General features: G+C 36.3%; 1 protein-coding gene across 4 annotated transcripts in view; it reads left to right on the forward strand.

Annotated features, from left to right (window-relative positions):
• Window positions 1–23,706, forward strand: part of ARFGEF1 (ADP ribosylation factor guanine nucleotide exchange factor 1) — a 146,715-nt gene that overhangs the window by 109,594 nt on the left and 13,415 nt on the right. For all 4 annotated transcript variants that reach the window (XM_064588245.1, XM_064588246.1, XM_045896442.3 and 1 more), the window contains 11 exons: window positions 4,154–4,244; window positions 9,157–9,197; window positions 9,291–9,460; window positions 9,821–9,972; window positions 10,113–10,285; window positions 11,084–11,244; window positions 12,300–12,430; window positions 15,302–15,431; window positions 16,512–16,647; window positions 16,729–16,867; window positions 18,555–18,627. In XM_064588245.1, the coding sequence (XP_064444315.1) occupies window positions 4,154–4,244; window positions 9,157–9,197; window positions 9,291–9,460; window positions 9,821–9,972; window positions 10,113–10,285; window positions 11,084–11,244; window positions 12,300–12,430; window positions 15,302–15,431; window positions 16,512–16,647; window positions 16,729–16,867; window positions 18,555–18,627 (1,397 nt within the window). The remainder of the gene's footprint in view (window positions 1–4,153; window positions 4,245–9,156; window positions 9,198–9,290; window positions 9,461–9,820; window positions 9,973–10,112; window positions 10,286–11,083; window positions 11,245–12,299; window positions 12,431–15,301; window positions 15,432–16,511; window positions 16,648–16,728; window positions 16,868–18,554; window positions 18,628–23,706) is intronic.

Raw genomic sequence — 23,706 nt, forward strand, 5'->3', positions numbered from 1 at the left:
GGTGGGGAAAAGCCAAATAGGAGTACAGGAAGGCTAAAATAATGACAGGTGCAAATTGCCAGCGCTTAATTTTGGCAAGTAATAAAAGTAGGTTACACTAAAAATAAAACACCAGTGGAGTATTTTATCTTCTAAAAGTTTTAGTCAAATAAGAGAAATAATGATACTTACTGATAATGTTTCCTAGTATACTTGAAAGTAAATTAAATTAATCATTATTGTTGTGCTACCTAAGTTGTAAGAATATGAGATGACCTGTCTTCTCACTTCAGGAAAGGGGAATTTACATAAAAATAAATACTTTTTGGATCTGGAAATGAAATAAAAAGTTCAGGCTTCCAAGCCACTCAAGCAACCAGCCATATTCTTCCACTTCTCTTTCTTGTTTTATCTAGATTTCATCTTATGTCATCTATTTCTCTTTTGGGCCTGCTCCATTCTCCACTCATTCCTGATTGATTAGGTCTCTCATTTTTGAGTCTGCATCCTAGAGGGATTCAGTCTGTTGACTTGGCCCCTGTTGGGCAGAGTCTTCCCTTCAGGCACTCTCATCAGTTATCAGCTAGCCCAGTGTGGCCGATGTCCACTCCTGTCCATCTGTGCCCTATCACTTAGGCAACAGATGTTTTCTTCAGCAGGATGCTGTAGTCAGAATTTAAGCTAGAAGAGGATGTAGTCCAGACATTCGAGCATGTTTAATCTGTATATATATGGTTTTTATTTTTTTATTTTTTTTTTAAAGATGTTATTTATTTATTTGAGAGAGAGAGAATGAGAGAGAGCAAGCACATGAGAGGGGGGAGGGTCAGAAGGAGAAGCAGACTCCCTGCCGAGCAGGGAGCCCGATGCGGGACTCGATCCCGGGACTCCAGGATCATGACCTGAGCCGAAGGCAGTCGCTTAACCAACTGAGCCACCCAGGCGCCCCTATATATGGTTTTTAAAAAATGAATTAGTATCCTCCTTTATTGATAGCATCTACTTCCAAGTGTTCATGTAACCACGTTAATAGGGCTGAGTATATGTTTATGTGACTTTCTGACTGATAGGATGTAAGTCTGTACTTCCACTTTTTGGAAACGTGAAACTTTTAATTATTAAGAATACATAGCATATGATATTTTTTAAAAAGGATTTTATTTGAGAGGGAGAGAGAGAGAGCACAAGTGAGAGGCAGAAGGAGAAGCAGACTTCCCGGTGAGCAGGGCTCCATCCCAGGACCCTGAGATCATGACCTGAGCCAAAGGCAGATGCCTAACCAACTGAGCCACCCATGCGCCCAAGTAGCATATGATTATTAGAATTATATACATACTGTATATCAAAGTTTAAAAATTCAGTGGTTTGGACATAGAAATCTTAAGTGAATATTCACTCCTACCTCTTTGTTCTTTATCTGAGTATTTGTGCTTTGAGTAATTTGTTTGGTAAAGCTGAAACTATTAGCCTGTCATGTTACAGTGTTATACAGATCTTCGAAAGATTTCATGTGTTTTTGAAATAGGTTCTTTGGATTGCTAAACATTTTATATATTTTTTTTGATTCCTCTAAATATATTTCTTAATGATTACAGATTATTATATTTAAATATAATAATAAAAACTCTTAAATATAAAAATAAAAGCTTTCTAGAAAGGACATTCAGATAATACACAAAGGAAGTTAGTGGTGATGGGCATTATTTTTTCTCATAGACTTTTCTTCGTTAAATTCCTGTAACGTGCTAATGTGCCTCAAGTGTTGCTTGACACTATTTCCCTAACCACTCCAATTCTCTGTCACTTACTTCAGGCTTTCGTCCTTGTTCACTTGTATTATAGAAATAGACTCTTTATTTGTCTTTCTAGCTCTAGTATCTCTTCCTGTTTCACTGTGTTCTACAGATACTACCAGAATTATCTTTCAGAAAATAGGTTGCATTATGTCAGTCTTCTAAAAGGTCTATTCTCCTGGTTTTCTTTTTTTTTTTTTTTTTTTAAGATTTTATTTTATTTTTTGACAGAGACAGCAAGAGAGAGAGTACAAGCGGGGGGAGGCAGGGAGAGGAAGAAGCAGGCTCCCCGCTGAGCAAAAAGCCTGACATGGGGCTTGATCCCAGGACCCTGAGATCATGACCTGGGCCGAACACAGACACTTAGCAATTGAGCCACCCAGACGTCCCTCAATCTTTTTTTTTTTTTTTTTTTTTTGAGATTTATTTATTTGAGATAGAGTGCGCGCACATGTGCGCGAGCAGGGGTGAGAGGCAGAGGAGGAAGAAGGAGAGGGAGAGAAGCAGTCTACCTCCCAAGTGGTGAGGCCAAATAGGGTCGATCCCAGATTGTGATCATGACCTGAGCTGAAATCAAGAGTCAGGAGTCAGTCGCTTAACCGACTGAGCCACCCAGGTGCCCCATATTACTCTGTTTTCAAAAGCAATACATTAAACGTAACAGTCAAGGTTCTTCACATTTTAATGTTACCCTCTCTTTCCAGCTTCATCTCCTACTACTGTTCTGTCCCTTCTCTTTTGTCCCCAGCTAGATCCTCCATTATGGCTGTAGCCAAGTGTGTTAAAACATGGTGTTTACTTTCATCCTTCCATTAGTTTATATATGCTGCTCCTTTTCCTTCTGCCTCCTTTTCTACATGATTATCCTTCTAGGTCCAGCTTGAATTAATATATCATCATATATGAAGGTTTTCCATGAGCTAATAACCCTGTTCTCCTTCTCCTCCCAAAATTAGTTCTCCTTCTCCTCCCAAAATTAGTTCTCTTTAGCAAAACTTGTATTATATGTCATTAGTTTATCTCAGCGATGGAGTAATTATTACATTTTACTAAAGTTGGTTATAAGTCTGTCTCAGTCTGTGTCTCCTGGTAAATTATAAACTCTCTGAGGTCAAGGATCACATCTTTTTTCACACTGTTCAGTTCCTGGAAGAGAATTTGAGTTTAGCTGCTTTAAATAATATCATCTATTATGGTTGCATTCATAAAGGCATTTAGTGAGTGTCTGGTCAGTTGAGTCAACAAATATTTCTTAACATCCTCTTTGGACTTAATATTGTGACGTCGAGAAATAACAGCAATTAAAAAAATGTGTATGATCTGGTTCCTTGCCTTAGGGAACTTTTAATTGTGCTGAGAAGGCAACATTAACAGTAATTTATGTGAAACTGTATGGAAGAAATCCTGGTCTGACTATTATTTACCTAAGTAAATGCTTAGTTCAGAGGAACAATGGGAGGAATCCTTCCTGAGAACTCAAATTGGGTTTTAGATAGTTGAGGGATGGCCTGAATAGATTCTGTAATGGCTAGAATGTTGAAGAGTACTACCTTAAATGCTAGGCTTAAAAAGTTTATGCTTTATCCTGAAAGTAATAGGCAGCAAAATGAATGTGATGATACAGAAAAATTAACCTGACAGGAGACTAGAAAGAGAGATTGAAGAGGGAAAAAATTAGCAGCAGGGAAAGCAGTCAGGAAACTATCCGTAATCTGGCCCTGAAATTATAAGGCTCTACATTGTGTAGGGATGAAAATGAAGGACTGACACCAGAAACAGATCAAAAGAAAGATTTAGTAACTGGTGAAGGAGGGGAAAGATATCAAAGATGATTGTGAGGTTAAGAGCAAAAACTGGGAAAATTGTTCTGTCCAACATATGGAACCAGTTTTGAGGGGGAAAGAGAAATGATTTTTTTGAATAAGAAGATACTACAAAATACAGTTAAAATTTCCAAAAAGCATTTGTAAATATAGAGAACTGGAGATTGAATGACAGGGAGATCTAATTATATGGAATTGGGAATCATCCTAAGAAGATAACATTGGAACTACAGTTAGTGCTATTTCTTAAACATTAAGGGAAATTATGCCTACTGTCATTAATTTTGTGATCTGAATTCTCAGTGCCCCTAATTTGTTGATCTCTGGAAGCACAATTTGTCTTTATAACCATCCATGTCTATATTCCACTTAGTATACCTAATGAAGCGCATTTGGCCTTGATATAGGTCACTGATGCCAAAAGCATTATTTACCAAAAGCTTTATTTCTTTCATTAAGAAAATAACTGTTTTCAGAAACATGTTTTAGGACTATAAGTGTATTCTTCTACTGAATTATTTTCAAACTGAAATGACTCTCTTTTTTTATGTGTGGTAGTTGGAGGAAATGTGGACTGGAAGCAGATAGCAAGTATTCAGGAATCCATCGGAGAAACCAGTTCTCAAAGTGTTGTTGTTGCTGTAGATAGGTAAGGTATTTATTTTATTCCCTTTTCAAATGAATACTGTTTCAATTCTGTAGCATTTAGGTACATTTTGCTCCGTAGTGGTTAAAAAAGAAAAATTATTGCCAAAATAACTTTCCTTAACTATTATAAGACTATACTGTGATATATGGTGATTTTGATGATGAAGTACCTATAATTTTGCTCTTTAGATCATGGAATACAAGAAGGAGATAAACAGTATGAAAATTTAACTTAAAATAGATATTAGTGGACATTAGGGAAATGGTAATCTTGATGAAAAAGAACACGTTTTATTTTCTTCATAGAAAACTAATTGGTCTTATTATATGAAAATGGAGTCTTAATCTTTCAAGTCCTATTTGATATAAGATTGCATTATGGGTAAGTGAAGGATTTGCTGGCAATTCTCATTGCAAGCTTCTTTGGAAAGGACTTCAGAGTTTGTATAGTATATATATTACCAAGTATTCCTCATTTTTAGTTTGTTTTCTAAAAGTGAACCCGTACTAAATGTTCTTTTGAAGATTAGCTTTTTCTAGATGAATGCCCAAATATTTGAAACTTAACATTTTACAACACTGACATTTAAATTTTTTTATTACTTGTGATGAAACTGTCCAAAATATAATACGTATTTTTTCTTGGTGCTTGGAGACTTACGCTAATCCAGAATTTTACTTCAGATAAAACTTTTTGCTATAAGTACAGACTGAGCTAGAGTATTCAGTGGCCACTGACCCTGGAAATAGTCCCTGCAACTTTTTCTTTGAAAAGAACTCTTAATCTTCACTTGCTGACCTTTTTTTTTTTTTTTAAATAAGGGAAGGAGGTCATTTGCCTTTTCCTTATGAAGGCTGAAGAAAGATTGCATATCCTCTTAGACCCCCTGTATAACTTGAAGGTTTACCATGTGCTTGGCACTTTTCGAAGTACTTCCTAGGTATTACTTATCACTTAATACTTCCAGTAACTTAATGAGATAAGTATTAATATTGTCCTTAGTTTATAAAGGAGGAAACTGAGGCAGAGGGGGCCTAAATAACTTGTTCATCCCCACAACTAATCTTGTCTTGATTATTGTTGCAATAACGGTTTCATCCACAAAGAATTTTGAGGAGTGGTGCCAGGACATAGACTCAGGCAGCATGTCTCTTGAATGTACATTCTTACCCTCTCCACCGAGTCTCTGCCTGCATGTACAACTGGAGAGCCGTGTAATAATGTCTGCCCTTCTGTTGTCAGGGTAGCTTGTTTCCAAATCATTTTCCTGCCTTCAGTGTCTTTATGAGAATCTCTTCAGGCAAGAGTTAACATTTTACCTACTATTTATTTCCATAGTATATTTTATATGACCATAGCCAGTTCTAATTTATCCATCTATCCACTGTTTGTTGCAGGGAGACATTCACTCATTTGAGTAAATGATAGGCCTCTCCATTTTAAGAATTTAAGGTATTTTAGAGGGGTCTTAACACAAATTCTGTTAGTACTTTGTTGTCTCAGATTCATCATCACCAGATAACTTCTGCAAACATAAATCCAATGTCCAATTTTATACAAAACCTCAACATTTAAATTTTAGCTTATAATAAAAGCATTAAAAGTTACATCTTTGATTTACTATAGGATTACGTTCTTGTGTGGTACTTTTCACTTTCTTATTAAATTTCTTCTGATTTTCTCAGTATTAGAGTATATTTTCATATGTAATATTCTGACTAAATTCATAAGCTAAGTCAGATAACTTAGGTATTCAAGTCAGTGGTGTGAATATTGTTAGGTATCATCCTGGAAAGTTCTGTACTTGTCTTGTAACAAGTCATTTTCTTGTCCTTAGGTCTGTTCTGAATAATCTGTTATGACAAGTATAGGAAGTAAACATGAAAAAATCAAAGTAGTTGTTTGTTTTTTTGCTTAGTTATTTATAGCTTCTGTTTCTTAAGAAAAAAATATATGATTCTATTAAAAGCTACTTTGTGCAGGAATAGATTTTGTCCAGGAATGAGTTACCACTAAAAGTTAAAAAACAGTACCATAGTTTTTGTTTTTATTAATTTTAAGCACACCAGATCTAGCTTTATATTGGCGCATCTCACACTTTGGAACATTGTCTCCTATCAGAAAATACGTGTAGCTCATCCCCAACTGCATTTGCTCATAAATATCTTCGGATCAGGTCTTAGAAATAAGTGTTACCTCTGATATTTTCACTGTGAAAACTTTTTACATATACAGTAATTTAGTTTGCCTCTGTATTTTTTTTTTTTTTTAAGATTTTATTTATTTATTTGAGAGAGAGAGAATGAGAGAGAGCACATGAGAGGGGGGAGGGTCAGAGGGAGAAGCAGACTCCCTGCCGAGCAGGGAGCCCGATGCGGGACTCGATCCCGGGACTCCAGGATCATGACCTGAGCCGAAGGCAGTCGCCTAAACAACTGAGCCACCCAGGCGCCCTAGTTTGCCTCTGTATTATATACAGTTTAAAGTTTATGTGGTCCAGAATCTGCAGGTTTTGTCAACCTTTTTTTTTTTAACTTTTTTTCTTGTATTGCTGCATTGCTTTTCATTTTGTGGCTGAAGCAGTAATCTATCATTTTGTTTTCCTGCTCATAGTTTTTCAGCACAGGTCTTTTAATATTAACACACAAGATTTTCATGCATCCGTCCTTTGCTTTTCATACAAGGAATGTAGAATCCATTTCATAGACTGATTTTGTGAAACATAGCTCTGTCCTCTTGCCTTAGTTTATGAAGGCTTAACTTTAAATGCCTCCACAGACTGCTATGCTTTACCATATGGCTTATCTGTAGTGGAGCATTACTAGAAATAAAGTGACCCCTCAGAGGCTACCACAGTGAGTAGGAATTTGAATGCCTTTTTTCAGGATGCATGCTCCCCCTAACTTCTGTCACCCTAAGTCTATAAACTTGTCTGATTGCTACTGGTATTTCTTTGTCCTTGTTCTCCATCATTTCAGGGCCTTCAGAGAATTTGTTGCTTCTTTCCCCTGTAGTTGCATATAATGTCCATCGCTTTACCCCTCTACTCTTTGCCATTTGCTTCCTTCTCCGTTTAAAGAATTTTTTTTTTCTTTTTTTCCTCTCTTTTCTTGTTGTTTCTCCTATATACTGTTTAGTTTTATCACTGTGGTTATTTTTTTTTTTTATAGCCATTGCCTATGTACCTGTAGTTTGAGAAATCACCTAATGACATTTATAATGTGTATTCTAGCCATGTTCATTTTTGTTCATGTGAGAAATTTGTAGCCTTCGTATATTTTTAATTTCTGGATCCAGTCTAACCACTGAATTAAACGGGGCCTGGTATTATGCTATTTTTTCCCCCAGATGATGTTCTCAGCCAGATCTTTGAATTACTATTTTGTTCTGACGAGCAATAGAGGAAATCTTAAAATACTCCTTTAGCAGGAGAACCAGAGTGTGAGTCATCATGTCAGTTTTTTAGGCTGTTTTTCCTGTCTTGTATTTGTTACTTATTGCCAGGACACATGGACAGACATACAAGGGCACTGAGGTTAAAAAATCATGATATACTCACAACATGGATATAGTGGACATAGTAGGAAAAAAAAACTTTCAGAATATATTTTAAATGTTTTATGTTTTGCTCAGGTAAGTGTGAGGCGGTATATCAAAGTAGTTAAGAGGGTGGACTCTGGGGGGTGCCCACCCTGGTTTGAATCTTAGCTGTAGGACTTACTAGTTCTGTGACTTCGAGGAATTCATTAAATATCTTTGTGTCTCAGTTTATAAAATTAGAAGTTACACCAGTCCCTACTTCACAGGCTATTTGTGATTACTAAGTGAGTGGCTATATTATAAAACACCTAGAATAGCAGCCACTTCGTGGTTGTTGGTAGCTATTACTGTTACTATGATTACTTTTTATTTCTTTCTCTTTTTTTTTTTTTTTCAGATTTATTTATTTTAAAGAGAGAGAGAGGGTGAGTGGGGGGAGAGGGGCAGAGGGAGAGAGCATCCCAGGCAGAATCCACAGTAAGCACAGAGCCCGACACGGGGCTCAATCTCAGATCACGACTTGAGCTGAAACCAAGAGTTGGTCACTTAACCAACAGAGCCACCCAGATGCCCCAGATTACTTTTATTTCTAAGCTTAATATTTGACCTGCTTCTGCCTTTAAGGTTTCCTTTTTGCCATGCAAATCCTGTGGTACACAATGTAAATTGAGGAATATCAGTTCACCCTGGAAGGCTCATCAGACCCTTGGTTACAAACCCAGAGCATCAGTAAAAATGCAGACTTTAAAAGGACCAATAGGCTTATGCTGAAATATTTTATGAAACTTTGAAACAAATAAAAACCTTAGTGAAGAAAGCTGGGCAAAGCTGGACAGCACAGCTTAACTCTAAACATTTGAATTTTCCAGGACATGTTATTTAGCCACTTCTTGGTTAAACTATTAGAGACTATTTGCAACTTCTGTTAAGTTGCTTGTAATTTAACATAAATGAGTTTTAATCAAATGTATGTTACTTGTAAAAGCAAAGAATTTTTCATCTTAACATGCTTAATGCTAGTAGATAATCAGGAAAAATTGAAAAAATCTTTTTTGTACTGTGCCAATTATCAGTTAGTTTTACAAATTGATATTTTCCTTATCTTAGAGTCTCATGTTGATGGAGTGTTTGTAAGCCTACTAATAAAATTAACGATACATTCTTATTTTATTATCAAATGCAAAGGAGGGAGAGAGGAACATCCAAACTGTACTTGTTATGAAACAATATGTTAACGATATCATTTGACTACCTGATTTTTTGTTCCTTTAAACCAGATTTAAAGTAGCAAGTACCTCAGGCTACTTACTTTTGAATTGATATAACAGAAGTAAGACTTTATAAATTTTTGAATTATGTTTCTTTTCTTTAGAATATTTACAGGGTCTACAAGACTAGATGGAAATGCTATTGGTAAGTATATACATTTATTTCACTTAAATTGGTTTTTTGGCTAAAAGACTTGAAAGTTAAGCTAAAAAAAATGTAAATCTATTTATATTATAGTGGATTTTGTCCGTTGGCTCTGTGCCGTGTCTATGGATGAATTACTTTCCACTACACATCCAAGAATGTTTAGTCTACAAAAAATAGTAGAAATATCGTATTACAACATGGGAAGAATAAGATTGCAGTGGTCTCGAATTTGGGAAGTTATTGGCGATCATTTTAATAAGGTATTTGAATAATTGTAGGATTTGCTTACATTTGTAATGTTTTTTGTTGTTAAAATTCCTTATAATGTAATTGAGACTTTTTTCTTTTTCTAGGTTTTTTAAATTACATTTTTGTAATTAAAATTAGAAAACCCTTTGAATCTTTTTTTTTTTTAAAGAAGTGATTGCTGTGGGTTTTAAGAATTTAGTTAAAATATGTTTTTCTTGTTGAGAAATATTGTTAGTACACCTAGTGCCTTTGTGGAGAATTTCAGCATTTACCTATCTGTGCTATTAGTCATATATTTTTTCTAAAACAAAAATGAAGAAATAGATTTTCACTGCTGACATTAGCACCCTATATTTCTGTTGCCATTACAGGTTGGCTGTAATCCTAATGAAGATGTAGCTATTTTTGCAGTAGACTCCTTGAGGCAATTGTCAATGAAGTTTTTAGAGAAAGGGGAGCTTGCTAATTTCAGATTCCAGAAGGATTTCTTAAGACCGTTTGAACATATAATGAAACGGAACAGGTATTATATTTGTTGAATTGCTTAATATCAGAAAAATACCTTATTATTTTCCACCGCAGGGGGAAAACAGAAGAAAGGAGAAAAAAAAACTGATGGGTTTTATGTATATGCATATCCAAGCAATTATATTAATGTTTTAGGTCTCCAACAATTCGAGATATGGTTGTACGGTGTATAGCACAAATGGTTAATTCTCAAGCTGCTAACATTCGGTCTGGATGGAAGAACATTTTCTCTGTGTTCCATCTAGCTGCGTCCGATCAAGATGAAAGCATAGTGGAACTTGCATTCCAAACAACAGGGCACATTGTCAGTGAGTATTCTTCTGCCTGCGTTCACGTTTAAAAAAAGAAAACAAAACTTTAATGTGTTCAGAAAATAATACAAAAGTAAGATCACGGGCCTATTCTGGGTTTTAAGTTTACCAAGTTTTGCCTGTAGAAACAGAGTACATAATGACAGTAATATTGTTATTACATTATCATAGTTAACATTTATTGAATGTTTACGTTGTGGCAAGAACAGTAAGCACATTCAATGTGTTTCCTTCCATGTTTACAACAACTCTATAATGAAGTGTCTTCATTATCCCTTTTTAAATAGATCAGGAAATTCAGCCCCAGTGAGGTTAAGTGACCTGCATAAGGCGCATGATGGAGTTGTTGGGATTCAAAGCCAGGGAGAGGTTTTTGACCACTCCATTACACAGCCTCCTTAAGGGAGAATTAAATACTGAGGATGTAAGTTAAGCCTGTCTGAAAGATGATAATGATGACCATCATTATTTTTCATAGATTAAGAGACTGAAATACAGATAGGTTGAACATAATTTTGTATATTCAACTCAACAACTACTGATTCGGGACGTACTGTGTACTGTCACTGTATTATGTGCTGGGTTTATAGTGTAAAGAAAACACAGACCTGTGTCCCTCTCCCCACTACTCAGGACAGTCAAGTAAGCAGTAGTGACAGATACAAAGCCATGTCTGTTAGACATCAAAACCCTTCACCTTTAAGTACGCTTTACATCTGGGGGTTGGTGTTTTTTGGTGCAGTTAAGAATAATTGAAAAACTAAAATTACTTTGATATATTTTTTACCCTTTTAGCTCTTGTGTTTGAAAAACACTTTCCAGCGACCATTGATTCTTTCCAGGATGCAGTGAAGTGTTTGTCTGAATTTGCGTGCAATGCAGCTTTCCCAGACACAAGTATGGAAGCAATTCGACTTATTCGCCATTGTGCAAAATATGTGTCTGATAGACCTCAGGTATAGTGTCATTTAGTAAACAAAATTTTGCTGAGTATTTATTTCCAGTCTAAGATCAAAGTTTATTTGGGAATTGAGGGGATAGGAAACGTTTTTCAGTAAACCCCAAAATTACCTGAGTTTGATTCTGACTTAAGTGATTAGTAATGATAGCTATCATTTATTAAAGGTGTCAGGTCTTTGTTTTTCCAAGTGTAATGATAGCTGTCATTTAGTCTACGGCCATACCACCCTGAACACGCCCGATCTCGGAAGCTAAGCACGGTTGGGCCTAGTTAGTACTTGGATGGGAGATAGCTGTCATTTATTAAAGATGTCACGTGTTTTTCTATTTCACATGTATTGTTTAATGTTCTTAACTTTATGGGACAGGTAGTGTTATAGCCCCATACAGATAAGGAATCTGAGGCACAAAGAAGTTAAAAAAAATGTGTCCATGGTTGCAGGGCTAGTAAAGGAGACCTAGGGTTTGAACCGAATCCTGTGTTTTTAGCCTTTTAGCCCATACTGTTTCTTGCATGTGGTGCTGTGCGGTACTGAAGTTGACCGTCTGTCTATGGATGAGTGTGGACTTAAGCACTGGAGTAAAAAGTTGAAGTGGCAACCTGGCTGCCAACCTTAACTTGCGTCTCTGAATCTATCTCTGTAACTATTATCAAGAGAAGTGATGCATTAGATTTGGTAGTAAAATTTTTTACTGCATACTAATGTGGACCTATGGGGGTGCTTAGTACTTTTTACATACATTGACTCATTTGACCTTCACACTTCCCAGGGTGGCTGATAAGGCTGCATGTGTCATAACCAGGGAAATGATAAAAATGCAAGCCTGATTTAACCTGGCGAATAGAATAATACAGAAAAGCTGATGACAGAGTTGAAGCTGAAACCAACTTTGGAATTTTAGTGCAGTGCTCTTCATAGGCAGTTATAATCTCCATCTTTCTATAAATTGTTTATCAAATTGCTTATTTGTAAAGCATTTAAAAAATTTTTTGGAGAAATAATACAGGTGTTATGTTTTGCCTTAAGTATATCTCCCTTTCTTCCTGAAGGCTTTCAAGGAGTACACAAGTGATGATATGAATGTGGCGCCTGAAGACAGGGTTTGGGTCAGAGGATGGTTCCCAATCCTCTTCGAGCTGTCCTGCATCATTAATAGATGCAAATTAGATGTAAGAACCAGGTAACAATCAGTGTTTGTAACTATAATTTTGAAAGGCTCGTTTTGACCGCAATGAATTTTTGTTTTGTGAATGTAAGTTCAGTAGTTGAAGGCCGTAAGTCCGTAAGTCATGCATTTTATCAAATATAGTAATATTTGATAGGCAGATTTTAAAATATGTTAAATGGAACAACAGTAAAAATGGAAATACTACTTTTCCTTCAGATTTTAGTCTAGCATTTCACTTTGAGTTTTAGCTTCTGTGTTAATTTAATAATGTTACACAGTCTGTCTTTTCATACATTTGTTTCCAAATAAAAATTGAAGTTAGTGGCAAAATTTATTTTCCTGACAAATGCTAGAAGAATTTCTCAATGCATGTCCTTGGTCAGCTTTAGATAAAGAACCATTTCTCTTTGAAGACTGGTCAGTAACACAGTTTGAATAATACAGGTCTATTAACAAAGAAGTTGTGCTCTTTCAAAAGTATATTCTCAATAAAAGATCTATATGAATGTATAGTCCATTTGTGAAGAAACTATTAGGGATATAATGCAACTGGATAAGCATTCAGTATGCTCTTCTTATGTTACAGCTCATGTCACTCCCATAGTAAAATTTTTATCCTACATTTTTTACTACCAAATTGAAATGATTGATTTGTGTATCCTGTTACCGGTCAACAAGTGCTTGAGACACCATGAGTTCAATCATATGTTTAAATAAAATCTGTCTTTTATGTATCCCCTCTTCTTTTTAGGGAGAATCATTAGTCATTTGGGCAGTTAACTTTATTGGATTTTTTAAATTGGAAAGGTAGTAAATAGAGACTTTTAAGATATCAGCGATAGGACTATAATGAAGGAATGAACCTTTCCTTCCTCCTCTTATGCCACAGCCACCCTTATCCCCATCCAAGGTGGAGTTGATACATATCCTAAGAAATTTCATTTTTATTTGTTATAAGAGAAATTTTATAAAATTAGGTAAATAATCCAAAATAGGACTCAAACCTTAGGAATTTGTCATAGAATTTAATAATCACAAGAACACTATACAGCATTTTAGACATTGAGAATTGTTTGGCAGTGGACCTGTTAGGAACTTGATAAAATTCAAGATAGCCGCTGATTCATGTAAACTAAATTATTGAGATTTACAACTTTGAATTGTCCAGCCACATCATTGGAGCAGCTAACATATCACGACCAACACATCATATAAACTCAGCACCCCCTCCCTGCCCTTGTTTCTTTGTAGAAATTTATTTGATGAGGGGACCTTCCTGCTTCCTTAGTCTTTGAGCCTGTCCTTGTCTGGGACCGTCCTGCTTTCCTTCTTGCCATATCCCATGATCAGATTATGGATGAGTTCTAGTTGTTAAAGAGAAAATATGTATTCTGGTTGATAAAGGAGAGGAAAGATATGAGTAAACTTTGTTCAGTAATGGCTTTTTCTTATTTTATTCCAGGATTTGTAAGGGCTGATATTTAGATTACATTTGAAAAATGTAATACCATGATTTGTATAACAGGTTAATTACACAGTACTTTCACATGTGTTCTTATTTGATTGCCTCAAAATTCTGTAGATTGAGGGTTGGTTAATTAACCTGGGGTCTCACATACTCTTTTTCCCTGTACCAGCAACTTAAGTATTGCTTTCAAAAAGATTTCTTGAACAGTGAAAATCCTTGGAAACCTCTGTAGCTCTGTGGGCCTGGAAGAAACAGGATTCCCACATCCCCTTATCCCTAGCTGTGGGAGTTAGCATCCAGTTACTTAGAGTGGGAGGAAATGGATTTCAGGCTCAGGAGATGGAGGAAGAGGGAGCCTTGTTCCATTGTAGGGGGAAAAATGAATTCCAACAGGCTTCTCCCAAAGAAGAGAGTATGTTTCTTCCACAGGAATTTCTTTACTACGGTTCCTTTACTTTTCATTACACACATTAGGTATCTCTTACGGATCAAATAACTCTTATGGATCAAATAACTGCTGTGAACTTGCTGAAGGACCAAGCTACCATAATGTACTTTACACGTTTATTTAACAGTTAGTTATAGCCTGCTGTGTGCCAGACATGAATTAAGCCCAGAGGTAGCATAGCAGCAAATGAGCTGGACTGCAAACCAGTCCTTATGGAGTCTTTAGATAACATTTGGTTCTGGCTTACCATCAGTCTTCTCAGAAATATAAACCTTTTTCTAAATGGAAAGATACCTATTTTGCTAGAAGAAAGTAACATGTAGAGAAAAGATCGAGCTTTTTAATGGTTACATGAAGGGATTATTATTTAGAGGAAGATAATAAGGAATCAGGAAGGCAATGTTGAGTTTTTAATTTTAACACTTATTCAAAAGACAGTGAATGTGGTACTAAGCAGTTTATTTGTTCAGTAAATACTTATTGTGTGCCTCGTGGGTGACAAGCATTGCTCTATCTCTGGACTATAGTAGGAAACAAACTGCCCACATGAATGTCTTAGTGGATCAGTTCCTTTGGTTTCTGGGATATCTTTTTCAAAGAGTTATAGGACTTTTAGCAACACTTTAATTGCTCATATAGTATCCCTGAACTAATTTTATGATGATCACTCACAATCTTTAATTTCATTTACAATCTTAAAATGCTGGGATGATGGGGTGGGAGTGGAAGAAAAGTGAAATAAAACATTTTAAGGCCAAGGCCTTTGGAATTTTCTCCTACATGATGCGACCCAAAGAAACCAGTTTTACAGTTGAAATTTCTTAAAACTGAATCTCTTATGTTAGTTTAAAACCAGTTTTAAACTTTTTTAGTAGCTTCATGACCTCTAAAAACTATTTTAAGAGGGGATTCTGATGTGGCATACTTTTTTGTATTACAGCTGTCCACTTGTGTTCTATCGTTTTAGGGGTTTAACAGTAATGTTCGAAATAATGAAAACTTATGGCCACACTTATGAAAAACACTGGTGGCAGGATTTATTTAGAATTGTTTTCAGAATCTTTGACAACATGAAATTGCCAGAACAGCAGACAGAGGTAAGAGAAAAATATTTTCATTTAACACAGTCAAGTTAAAAGGTTCTGAACATTTTCTCTAATACAGTTTAGTAGATCAAATCAAGTACCTGGAAAAGTAAAAAAAGTTCCTAGAAAGTTTTTCATTATAATAAAAAGTATGTCTTTATAAAGAAAGAACGCTAGTTGGGGATAGAATCTGAGTTAATGAACTGGTTGTTTTCAGTGTTTTTGTTGAACTTCCAGTTTCTTTCCTCATTTTAATATTGCCACAATTACAGATACCAGTAGCTTTCTTTAGTATTCATAGTGACATCTTATTCTGAAGTGAGTACAGAATACATAGTAATAAGTTTTATTTATTTTATGTCAATGTCTTTTACTACAAACCAATTATGGTATGCATCTCAGTAAATGTAGGGAGAGAGCCTCAACTTTTCTTGTTTTGTCCTATATAGCTATATTAAATGCAGACATTAGGGACACTGACCTGCACGAAGTTTTACTTTAGATCTGTGATTTTTAAATCTACAGGTAGACTCTTACTGAAAACATCTAAGTAGACATATGTATATGCACTGGCACAAGGATTAGTCCTTTATGTATTTAAGAAAAATAAATAATTTATACTTATTTTGTATGGCCCTATTCACCATTTATGGTATTTTCAAGTAACCATACTTCATGAGAGTTTTATTTTAAATTTATGCCAAGCACACTTGGATAAATTCTTAACTTCCTTCCACTTTATTTCTCTTTTATGTTCTGTCATATTATGGAGCAAGGCCAGCTCTTGATATTCATGCATATTGTTTGAGAAGAGTCATAATGTTAATAGCAAGACAATTCAGTGATAATTTTTTAAAATCAAAAATAATGCAAAAAATAGTTAAAATTATTTTATACATAAATTGTGGAATAATGGAGTAAAAATAGATCTCAGATACTGAGTCGAGGTGAATGTAATATTATAGAGGGAAGTAAGTGCTCTGAAAGGAACATGGACAGGCTTAGCATTTTTAAATAAGCAAACATATTTCTTCTTTAATTCTGGTTGTTGACGAATGGTCTGACCTTCTTTTAATGACTTTTTTGCCTTAGAAAGCTGAATGGATGACTACGACTTGTAATCATGCACTTTATGCGATCTGTGATGTATTCACCCAGTATTTAGAAGTACTCAGTGATGTACTTTTGGATGATATTTTTGCCCAGCTCTACTGGTGTGTGCAGCAAGGTCAGTCTATAGCAAATAGTGACACAAAGTGTTGAATGTGGCCCTGGCAATATATAAATGAATTGCTCTTTTCTTTTCCAGACAATGAGCAGTTAGCACGATCTGGTACAAACTGCTTAGAGAATGTTGTTATTCTGAATGGTGAGAAATTTACCCTAGAAATCTGGGATAAAACTTGTAACTGCACACTGGATATCTTCAAAACCACAATCCCACATGCGTAAGAAGATTTTACTCAACTTTATATTTGTATATTGAATGATAGACATAAAAAGTTTGATAGTAACTAGTGATTTTTTTTAACAAATTCTTTTAAAAATACCTCAGTGTTCCATGAATTTGTATTTATTGCAAATCAGACTCCTATAAACTGTAACAAATACTTGAATTAAATTCTTTATAAACCAGGCACTTTCAGTCTGATTCGTCATATGGTCATTGGTCATATTGAGGTGATTCTGCTTTAATAGAGTTTTATTTTTATTTATCCAGATTAAAGCAAGCAGTGGTTTTGAATTTTAAAAAAGCAACAAAAAAACTAAACATCTATTTCAGTTACTTTAGATTTAATAATCTAAGGAAAATTTATTTGCAAATGTATTTTATAGTTAATTGTCATCTTCTAATGAATTAGTTTGGAATTGAATTGTAGTGAAGGAGTTTTTATCAATGGAGAAACTAAGACACAGTCTCACTAAATGACTAATAGCATCTGGATTATTTGTAGGACATACTTGAAGTTACTTCCCAGCTCAGCCTTTGAGGCTCTCTGACCTATGCAAAGTTTTACTTTAGATTTACTATTTTTAAATCTACTTAATAAGATGCTTTAAGTCTTACTTAAGTCGTACTTAAAACATCTTAAGTAGATACATGTGTATGTACTGGCATAAAATGATGTATGAAAACTAGTTCAGATTTTTAAGCATCATAAACTTTGTCTGGACATGAGTGAAATACGTTTGCACTGATACGATCCCCTTGTAAGTATCCTAATAATTAGGACATTGGAAATCAAACAAAAGGGACACACCTCTAGGAAAGCAGTCTCTAGGTGGGTCTAAACTAAAAAGACAAATATTGGTCAGCTTTTCTTGGAACAATGTACTTGACAAATGATCCATTTTTGTCAGAGTTTATCTGTAGCCCTTATGTCAAAAGACAGTATGAATTCTTGCCTAGCTGTTGTCCCTGTGAAGTCAACAGAAACCAGCCAGGCTGAACATTCTTCTTTGTTTGTTTGTTTTAGGAACTGCCTCTGTTTTAATTTATTGAATTACAAATTCAGGTTAAGATACATGATCTTAAAGATCATCTAATAAGCATTTCTTAATAGAAAATAACTGTACTAGAGTTCTTTCCAAATTGAATTGAAATGATGTATCTACCATTGTCTGCTCCATTTCCCAGGAGCTCCTGCTTCTCAGAAGCAAGAACTTGGGCCTTAATCATCTTTCTATTCCAAGTACCCAATCCAGGGATGGCAAGTTAGTTTCTTCTTTTGGGCCAAATTTTATTTCATTTATTTTTATACATTAAAAAAAAAATAGAGTCTAAAGAGATCCATGAATTTTTGAAAAGTCTCAAACTTTTCTCAGTCTTACTTTAGGAAATACTTAGAAAAAGTGAGTTTAAAGTTTTTGAAACTTTTCAGAAGTGTTTTTTTTTTTTAACTGATGACCAGAGTACCCTTTTGATTATATTATATGCTAGTCAGTTGTTTTCTGGAAATACATATTTTAAACTTTTTACTAGATTTTTTTCAGCAAATGGTTTTTAGCAGTAGTCAGAGAAGGATTATATTGTTTTTGGCATATTCTTGGGACTTTTTTATGCCTGTTTTAAAACATGTTGAATGTGTCATGTTTCACACTCGCAGTGATTGGTGTGATTTGGTATTTTTAAAGGCTCTTAACCTGGCGTCCCTCTTCTGGAGAAACTGTTCCCCCACCTCCATCTCCTGTGAGTGAAAAACAGCTGGTAAGTTTTCATAAATAAATCATACTTAAAATTGCTTGTGAGAAGTAATTTTACCATGGGCCAGCTTCTTTTATGTGAGTCCACATCTTTAAAAAAGATGGCATAAATCTGTCCAAAATTCTTAGGTTAAGCTTCATAATGGTAAATTTCCCAGGTGGCTAAAATTCCTCTCTGTAAGTGCCATGAAGGAGGCATTTTAAATTATTTTATAATGTAGATGGTCTGAGACATAGAGTAAAATGATGTCAAGAGTTTTAAGATCCAGGTATGAGATTATGTAAGGATTTCCATGCCAAGGGGCACCTGGGCAGTGCAGTCGGTTAAGCATCCACCTCTTGATTTCAGCTCAGGTCTTGATCTCAGGGTCCTGAGTTCAAGGCCCACGTTGGGCTCCATGATGGGTATGGAGCCTACTTTAAAAAAAAAAAAAAAAAATTGTAAAGGATTTCCTTACCAAGCTAAAGATATTATTTATTTTAAAATTTTAATTTGGATACAATTTAACCTATGAGAAATATTACAATAACAGTTCAAAGAATTTTAATATACCCTTCACCCAGTATATTTGCTTCGTAGGTCTGCCACAACAAATTACCACAAACTAAGTGGCTTTAGAACAACAGAAATATATTGTCTCCCAGTTTAGGAGGCCAAAGGCCCAAAATTAAGGCATCAGCAGGGCTGCATTTTCTCCAAAGGCCTTAATGGAGAATCCTTCTTTGCCTTTTTCAGATTCTAGTGGCTCTTGGCAACCCTTGACTTGTACACACATCATTCTAATCTCTGCCTCCATTTCTCACATGGCTGTGTAAAGTCAAATCCGTTATGTGTCAAATCTGCCTCTCCTTTTTTCTCTTTAAAGGACACTAGCCATCTCTTATGTTTTTAAGATAAGATATAAGCCACCTCATTTCAAAATCTTTAATTACATCTTTAAAGACCCTGTTTCCAAGTAACCTTCCTAAGTACCAGAGGTTCCAACTTTAATATACCTTTTTGGGGCCACTGTTCAACCTATTGCAGTTTCTGCCCTCTGGCACCCAAAAATTCATGTTCGTCTTTCAGGCAAAATGTATTCATGCCATCCCAGTATTCCCAAAAGTTTCAACTCATTATAGCATCAGCAAGTCCAAAATCTGATCTAAACATCATATCAGAAGTCCCAAATCTCATCATCACAGCCATCTAGATCAGGTATGTGGTCTCTTCTGGGGACATCATCCGTCCCCGTCTGTGGACCTGTAAACCAAGAAAACAAAGTACCTGTTTGTAAAATACAGTGGTGGGACAAGCATAGGATAAACATCCTCATTCCAAAAGGGAGAAATTGGAAGGAATAAAAGGGTCACTGGTCCTAAACAGGTTCAAAACCCAACAGGGCAAATTCTATTAATTTTTAAGGTCTGAGGGGCGCCTGGGTGGCTCATTTAGTTAAGCGTCTTCAGCTCAGGTCATAATCCCAGGGTCCTGGGATTGAGTCCCGCGCCTCCCCCCACTCATGCTCTCTTCTCTCTCTCTCAATCAAATAAATAAAAATCTTTCCAAAAAAATTTTTAAGGCCTGAGGATAATTCTCTGTACCTTGATACTCTGCCCTCTGGGCCCACTGCTCCTTCCTATGCCCCTGCAGCTCTGCTCTCTAAATCATTTCTTCTTAAAGGTTAGCATGTGTTTGCAGCCATGTAGCCCATTTCCTGCCTGTAGAATCCCAGAGATCTGATAACCTTCATTCATTTTATCCTATGTCTGTCCCTTTCAGTCTAGGCTGGCTGTGTTTCTACTGGTATATCATTCTTAAAATCCCTGTGGGTCTCTCATGTATGTCAAGAGGGTTATTCATGGAACCTTTCTGGATGACTTCATCTCTCTTCCAGGCTTCTGCTAAGATGTTTGATTGGATCCATTGGATCCACACACCTAATCTCTTTCAACAAAATGTTGTCTAACTGTCCAAAGAAATGTTTTCATAACAATGAATTTTCCAATTTTGGCATCCTTTGCAGTTTATCTTTCCAAATTATCAAGTGCTAGTTCATTTTTGCTTGGTAATTCCTTCCTCAGTGTATCTCTCTAGCCTCTCATTTTTCTGTAAACACCAAGGAGAAACTGGGCCACACCTTTAACCTTTTGCTTGGAAATATCCTCAGCTAAATATCCAAGTTCATCACTTAGAAGTTCTGCTTTCCACTCAGTAGTACAACACAATTGAACCAAGTTTTCTGCTACTGTATACAAATATCACCTTACTTCCATTATCCAGTTACACGTTCCTGATTTCCTTCTGAGACCTCACCAGAAGCACTTTTAACGTTCATATTTCTGTCCACATTCGATTCTATGCCCATATGTGTATTCTTTAGGGTGACAGATTTCTCCATTATGCATTTCACTGCCTTCTGCATCCTCACCAGAATCTCATTTAATGGCCATGTTGCTACTAACAGTCTCTTCAAGGCAGTCTAGGCTTTTTCTGTCATATGCCTCCGAACTCTTCTGGTTTCTACCATTACCCAGTTCCAAAGCCATTTCCACATTTCTAGGTATTTCTTATAGCAGCACACCACTTCTTGGTACCAAAATCTGTATCAGTCAGTGTTCTACCAGAGAAATGGAACCAGTGGGAAATATCTGTATCTATCTGTGTGTGTGTGTGTATATAATATATGTATATGCATAAATCTTTTTTTTTTTTTAATTTAAATTTCACAGAATTGGCCATGCAATTATGGGTGCCAGTAATTTGAAATCTGTAGGGCAGGTTGGAAACTCTTAGGCAGGAGCTGTAGCTGCAGTCCACAGGTAGAATTACTTTAGGGAGACGTGAGGCCTTTCAGTTGGTCACGTGAAGTTCTGGCCATATTATTGAGGATAATCTTCTTTACTTAAAGTCGACTGGTTGTAGATGATCACCACATCTACAGAATACCTTCATAGTAACACTTGTATTTGTGTTGGAACTGAGTAACTAGATCCTATAGCCTAGCCAGGTTGACACATAAAACTACATGACACCATGTTTCACCAGATGTTATCATTTCACTACATTTGCTTTATTATTTCCTCCCTCCTTCCTTTTTCTCTCTCTGGCCCACCCCCCCACCCACAAACTTTTCAGAATTCTTTGAACGTAAATTGAAAATAAGATATCCTTTTCTTCTTAAGTTCTTTAGTGTTTTTCCATAAAAAATACAAAGCAAAAGCACTTACATAATCACAGTGCCATTAACAAAATCAGGAAATTACCACTGAAACAGTACTATTATTTAATCTGGCCTTACTGAATTTTAAACCCAGGAGACCAGAGGTAGCATATTAGTGTCCATTGGTCAATTTATCCCCCTCACAACTTTTAAATTTCCTAAGTAATTGTCAATGGCTAAAACTTAGATTTCACAGAGAATTACTACTCTGAATTTATCTTGAGAGAACAGTCACATCTGATATATTGGGGCCACATTGCTCCATGACCCTGATCTGCAGGAACTATCTGTTCATTATAGACTCCACCACTTATGAAACCGTCTTTCAAGTCCAGAATGAGCTTGCTCTCTTTTTTGTTTTTCTTAACTTTGGCCCACCCTCTGCATGCTCTGTGGGTTTTTGTTTTTGCTACCTCTGCTGTATAGTATAGTAGTTTGTAGTGTGGGCTTTGATGCCAGACCCAAAATGAAATCCTGGCTCTGGGGCGCCTGGGTGGCTCAGTCGGTTAAGCGACTGCCTTCAGCTCAGGTCATGATCCTGGAGTCCCGGGATCGAGTCCCGCATCGGGCTCCCTGTTCGGCAGGGAGTCTGCTTCTCCCTCTGACCCTCCCCCCTCATGTGCTCTCTCTCATTCTCTCTCTCAAATAAATAAATAAAATCTTTAAAAAAGAAAGAAATCCTGGCTCTGCAGTGACTAGCTCTGTGGCCTCAGCAAGTTACCTAACCTCATGGTAGAGTGAGTTTTGTGATGGGAGTTAAGTCAGGTAATGCATTATAATGCACATAAAGTTGTTGGAACCGCATGTGCCGGGGTGAGTGATGAGAGGCTGGGCTGCTGCCGGGCTCCATAGAGGGAGGCAGCGGTGCCCCTTGGGACCAGCTCACAGTCTCCTCTGTGAGCTGCTGCCGCCACCCCTTCTTTCACCCCGCTTCCCTTTGCTTTCGCTTCTCTGTACGGCTCACAGCTTGCCAATAAACTGGAGTGTTTTCCTCGCTGAATGTTTCTTGGCGTGCACTGGAGGACTACTTCTTATTTATTTTTATTTGTTTCTTTCATTAAACTTTTGTTTTAATGGGTCTCAAAATTCTGCGACAGATTTTTGGTCAAGTGTTTTCCATTAAAAAGTACTGATTTTAAAAACTAATAACTTAAAAAAAACCCTAATAACTTTAAAATTGCCACACACACACACACACACACACACCCCACACACAAACAGAAGGTCCACAAAACATTCTCCTTTCCGTCTGAAGGTTTTACAATGCATTGTTATCATTAACCAGTCTTTTACTATTAAACTTAAATGGCCAGTTGATACAAACATTTCTGAGACTGTTCTTCCACCACTGAATAAGACCGGGGTGTCAGGTTATTGGGGATAATACTCATTTAGCCTTCTGAGTGACCTTGCCAGCTCCAGCTGCCTTCTCGTCTGTCTCATGTCACAAACAGCAGAATGGCCCACAGAATAGTCAGAGAGGCTCTCAACGCACACAGGCTTGTCAGGAGCCATGTCAGCGATGGTGGCATCACCAGATTTCAAGAACTTAGAGCCGTCTTCCCCCTTTTTCCTGGGATGACAATCAGTCTTCTCCTTCATCTCCACAAATTTGCAAGCAGTCTGACCTGTGTGACAATCAGTGCAGGTGCATATCCAGTACTGATTTGGTGAAGGATTACATTTTAAAAATTAAAAATAGAAATATACCCTGTTAATATAAAAAAATTTTTTTTTTTTTATAGTACAGAAGAAAATAGGGTAAAAAATGCAAGTCCCAGGATGCCTGGGTGGCCCAGTCGGTTAGGTGTCTGCCTTCAGCTCAGGTCATGATTCCGGGGTCCTGGGGTCGAGCCCCACGTCAGGCTCCCAGCTCAGCA

This window comes from Mirounga angustirostris, unplaced genomic scaffold, assembly GCF_029215605.1.
Source record: "Mirounga angustirostris isolate CCGP_5_RB_7025 unplaced genomic scaffold, mMirAng1.0.hap1 SCAF_4, whole genome shotgun sequence".
NCBI lineage: Eukaryota > Metazoa > Chordata > Mammalia > Carnivora > Phocidae > Mirounga > Mirounga angustirostris.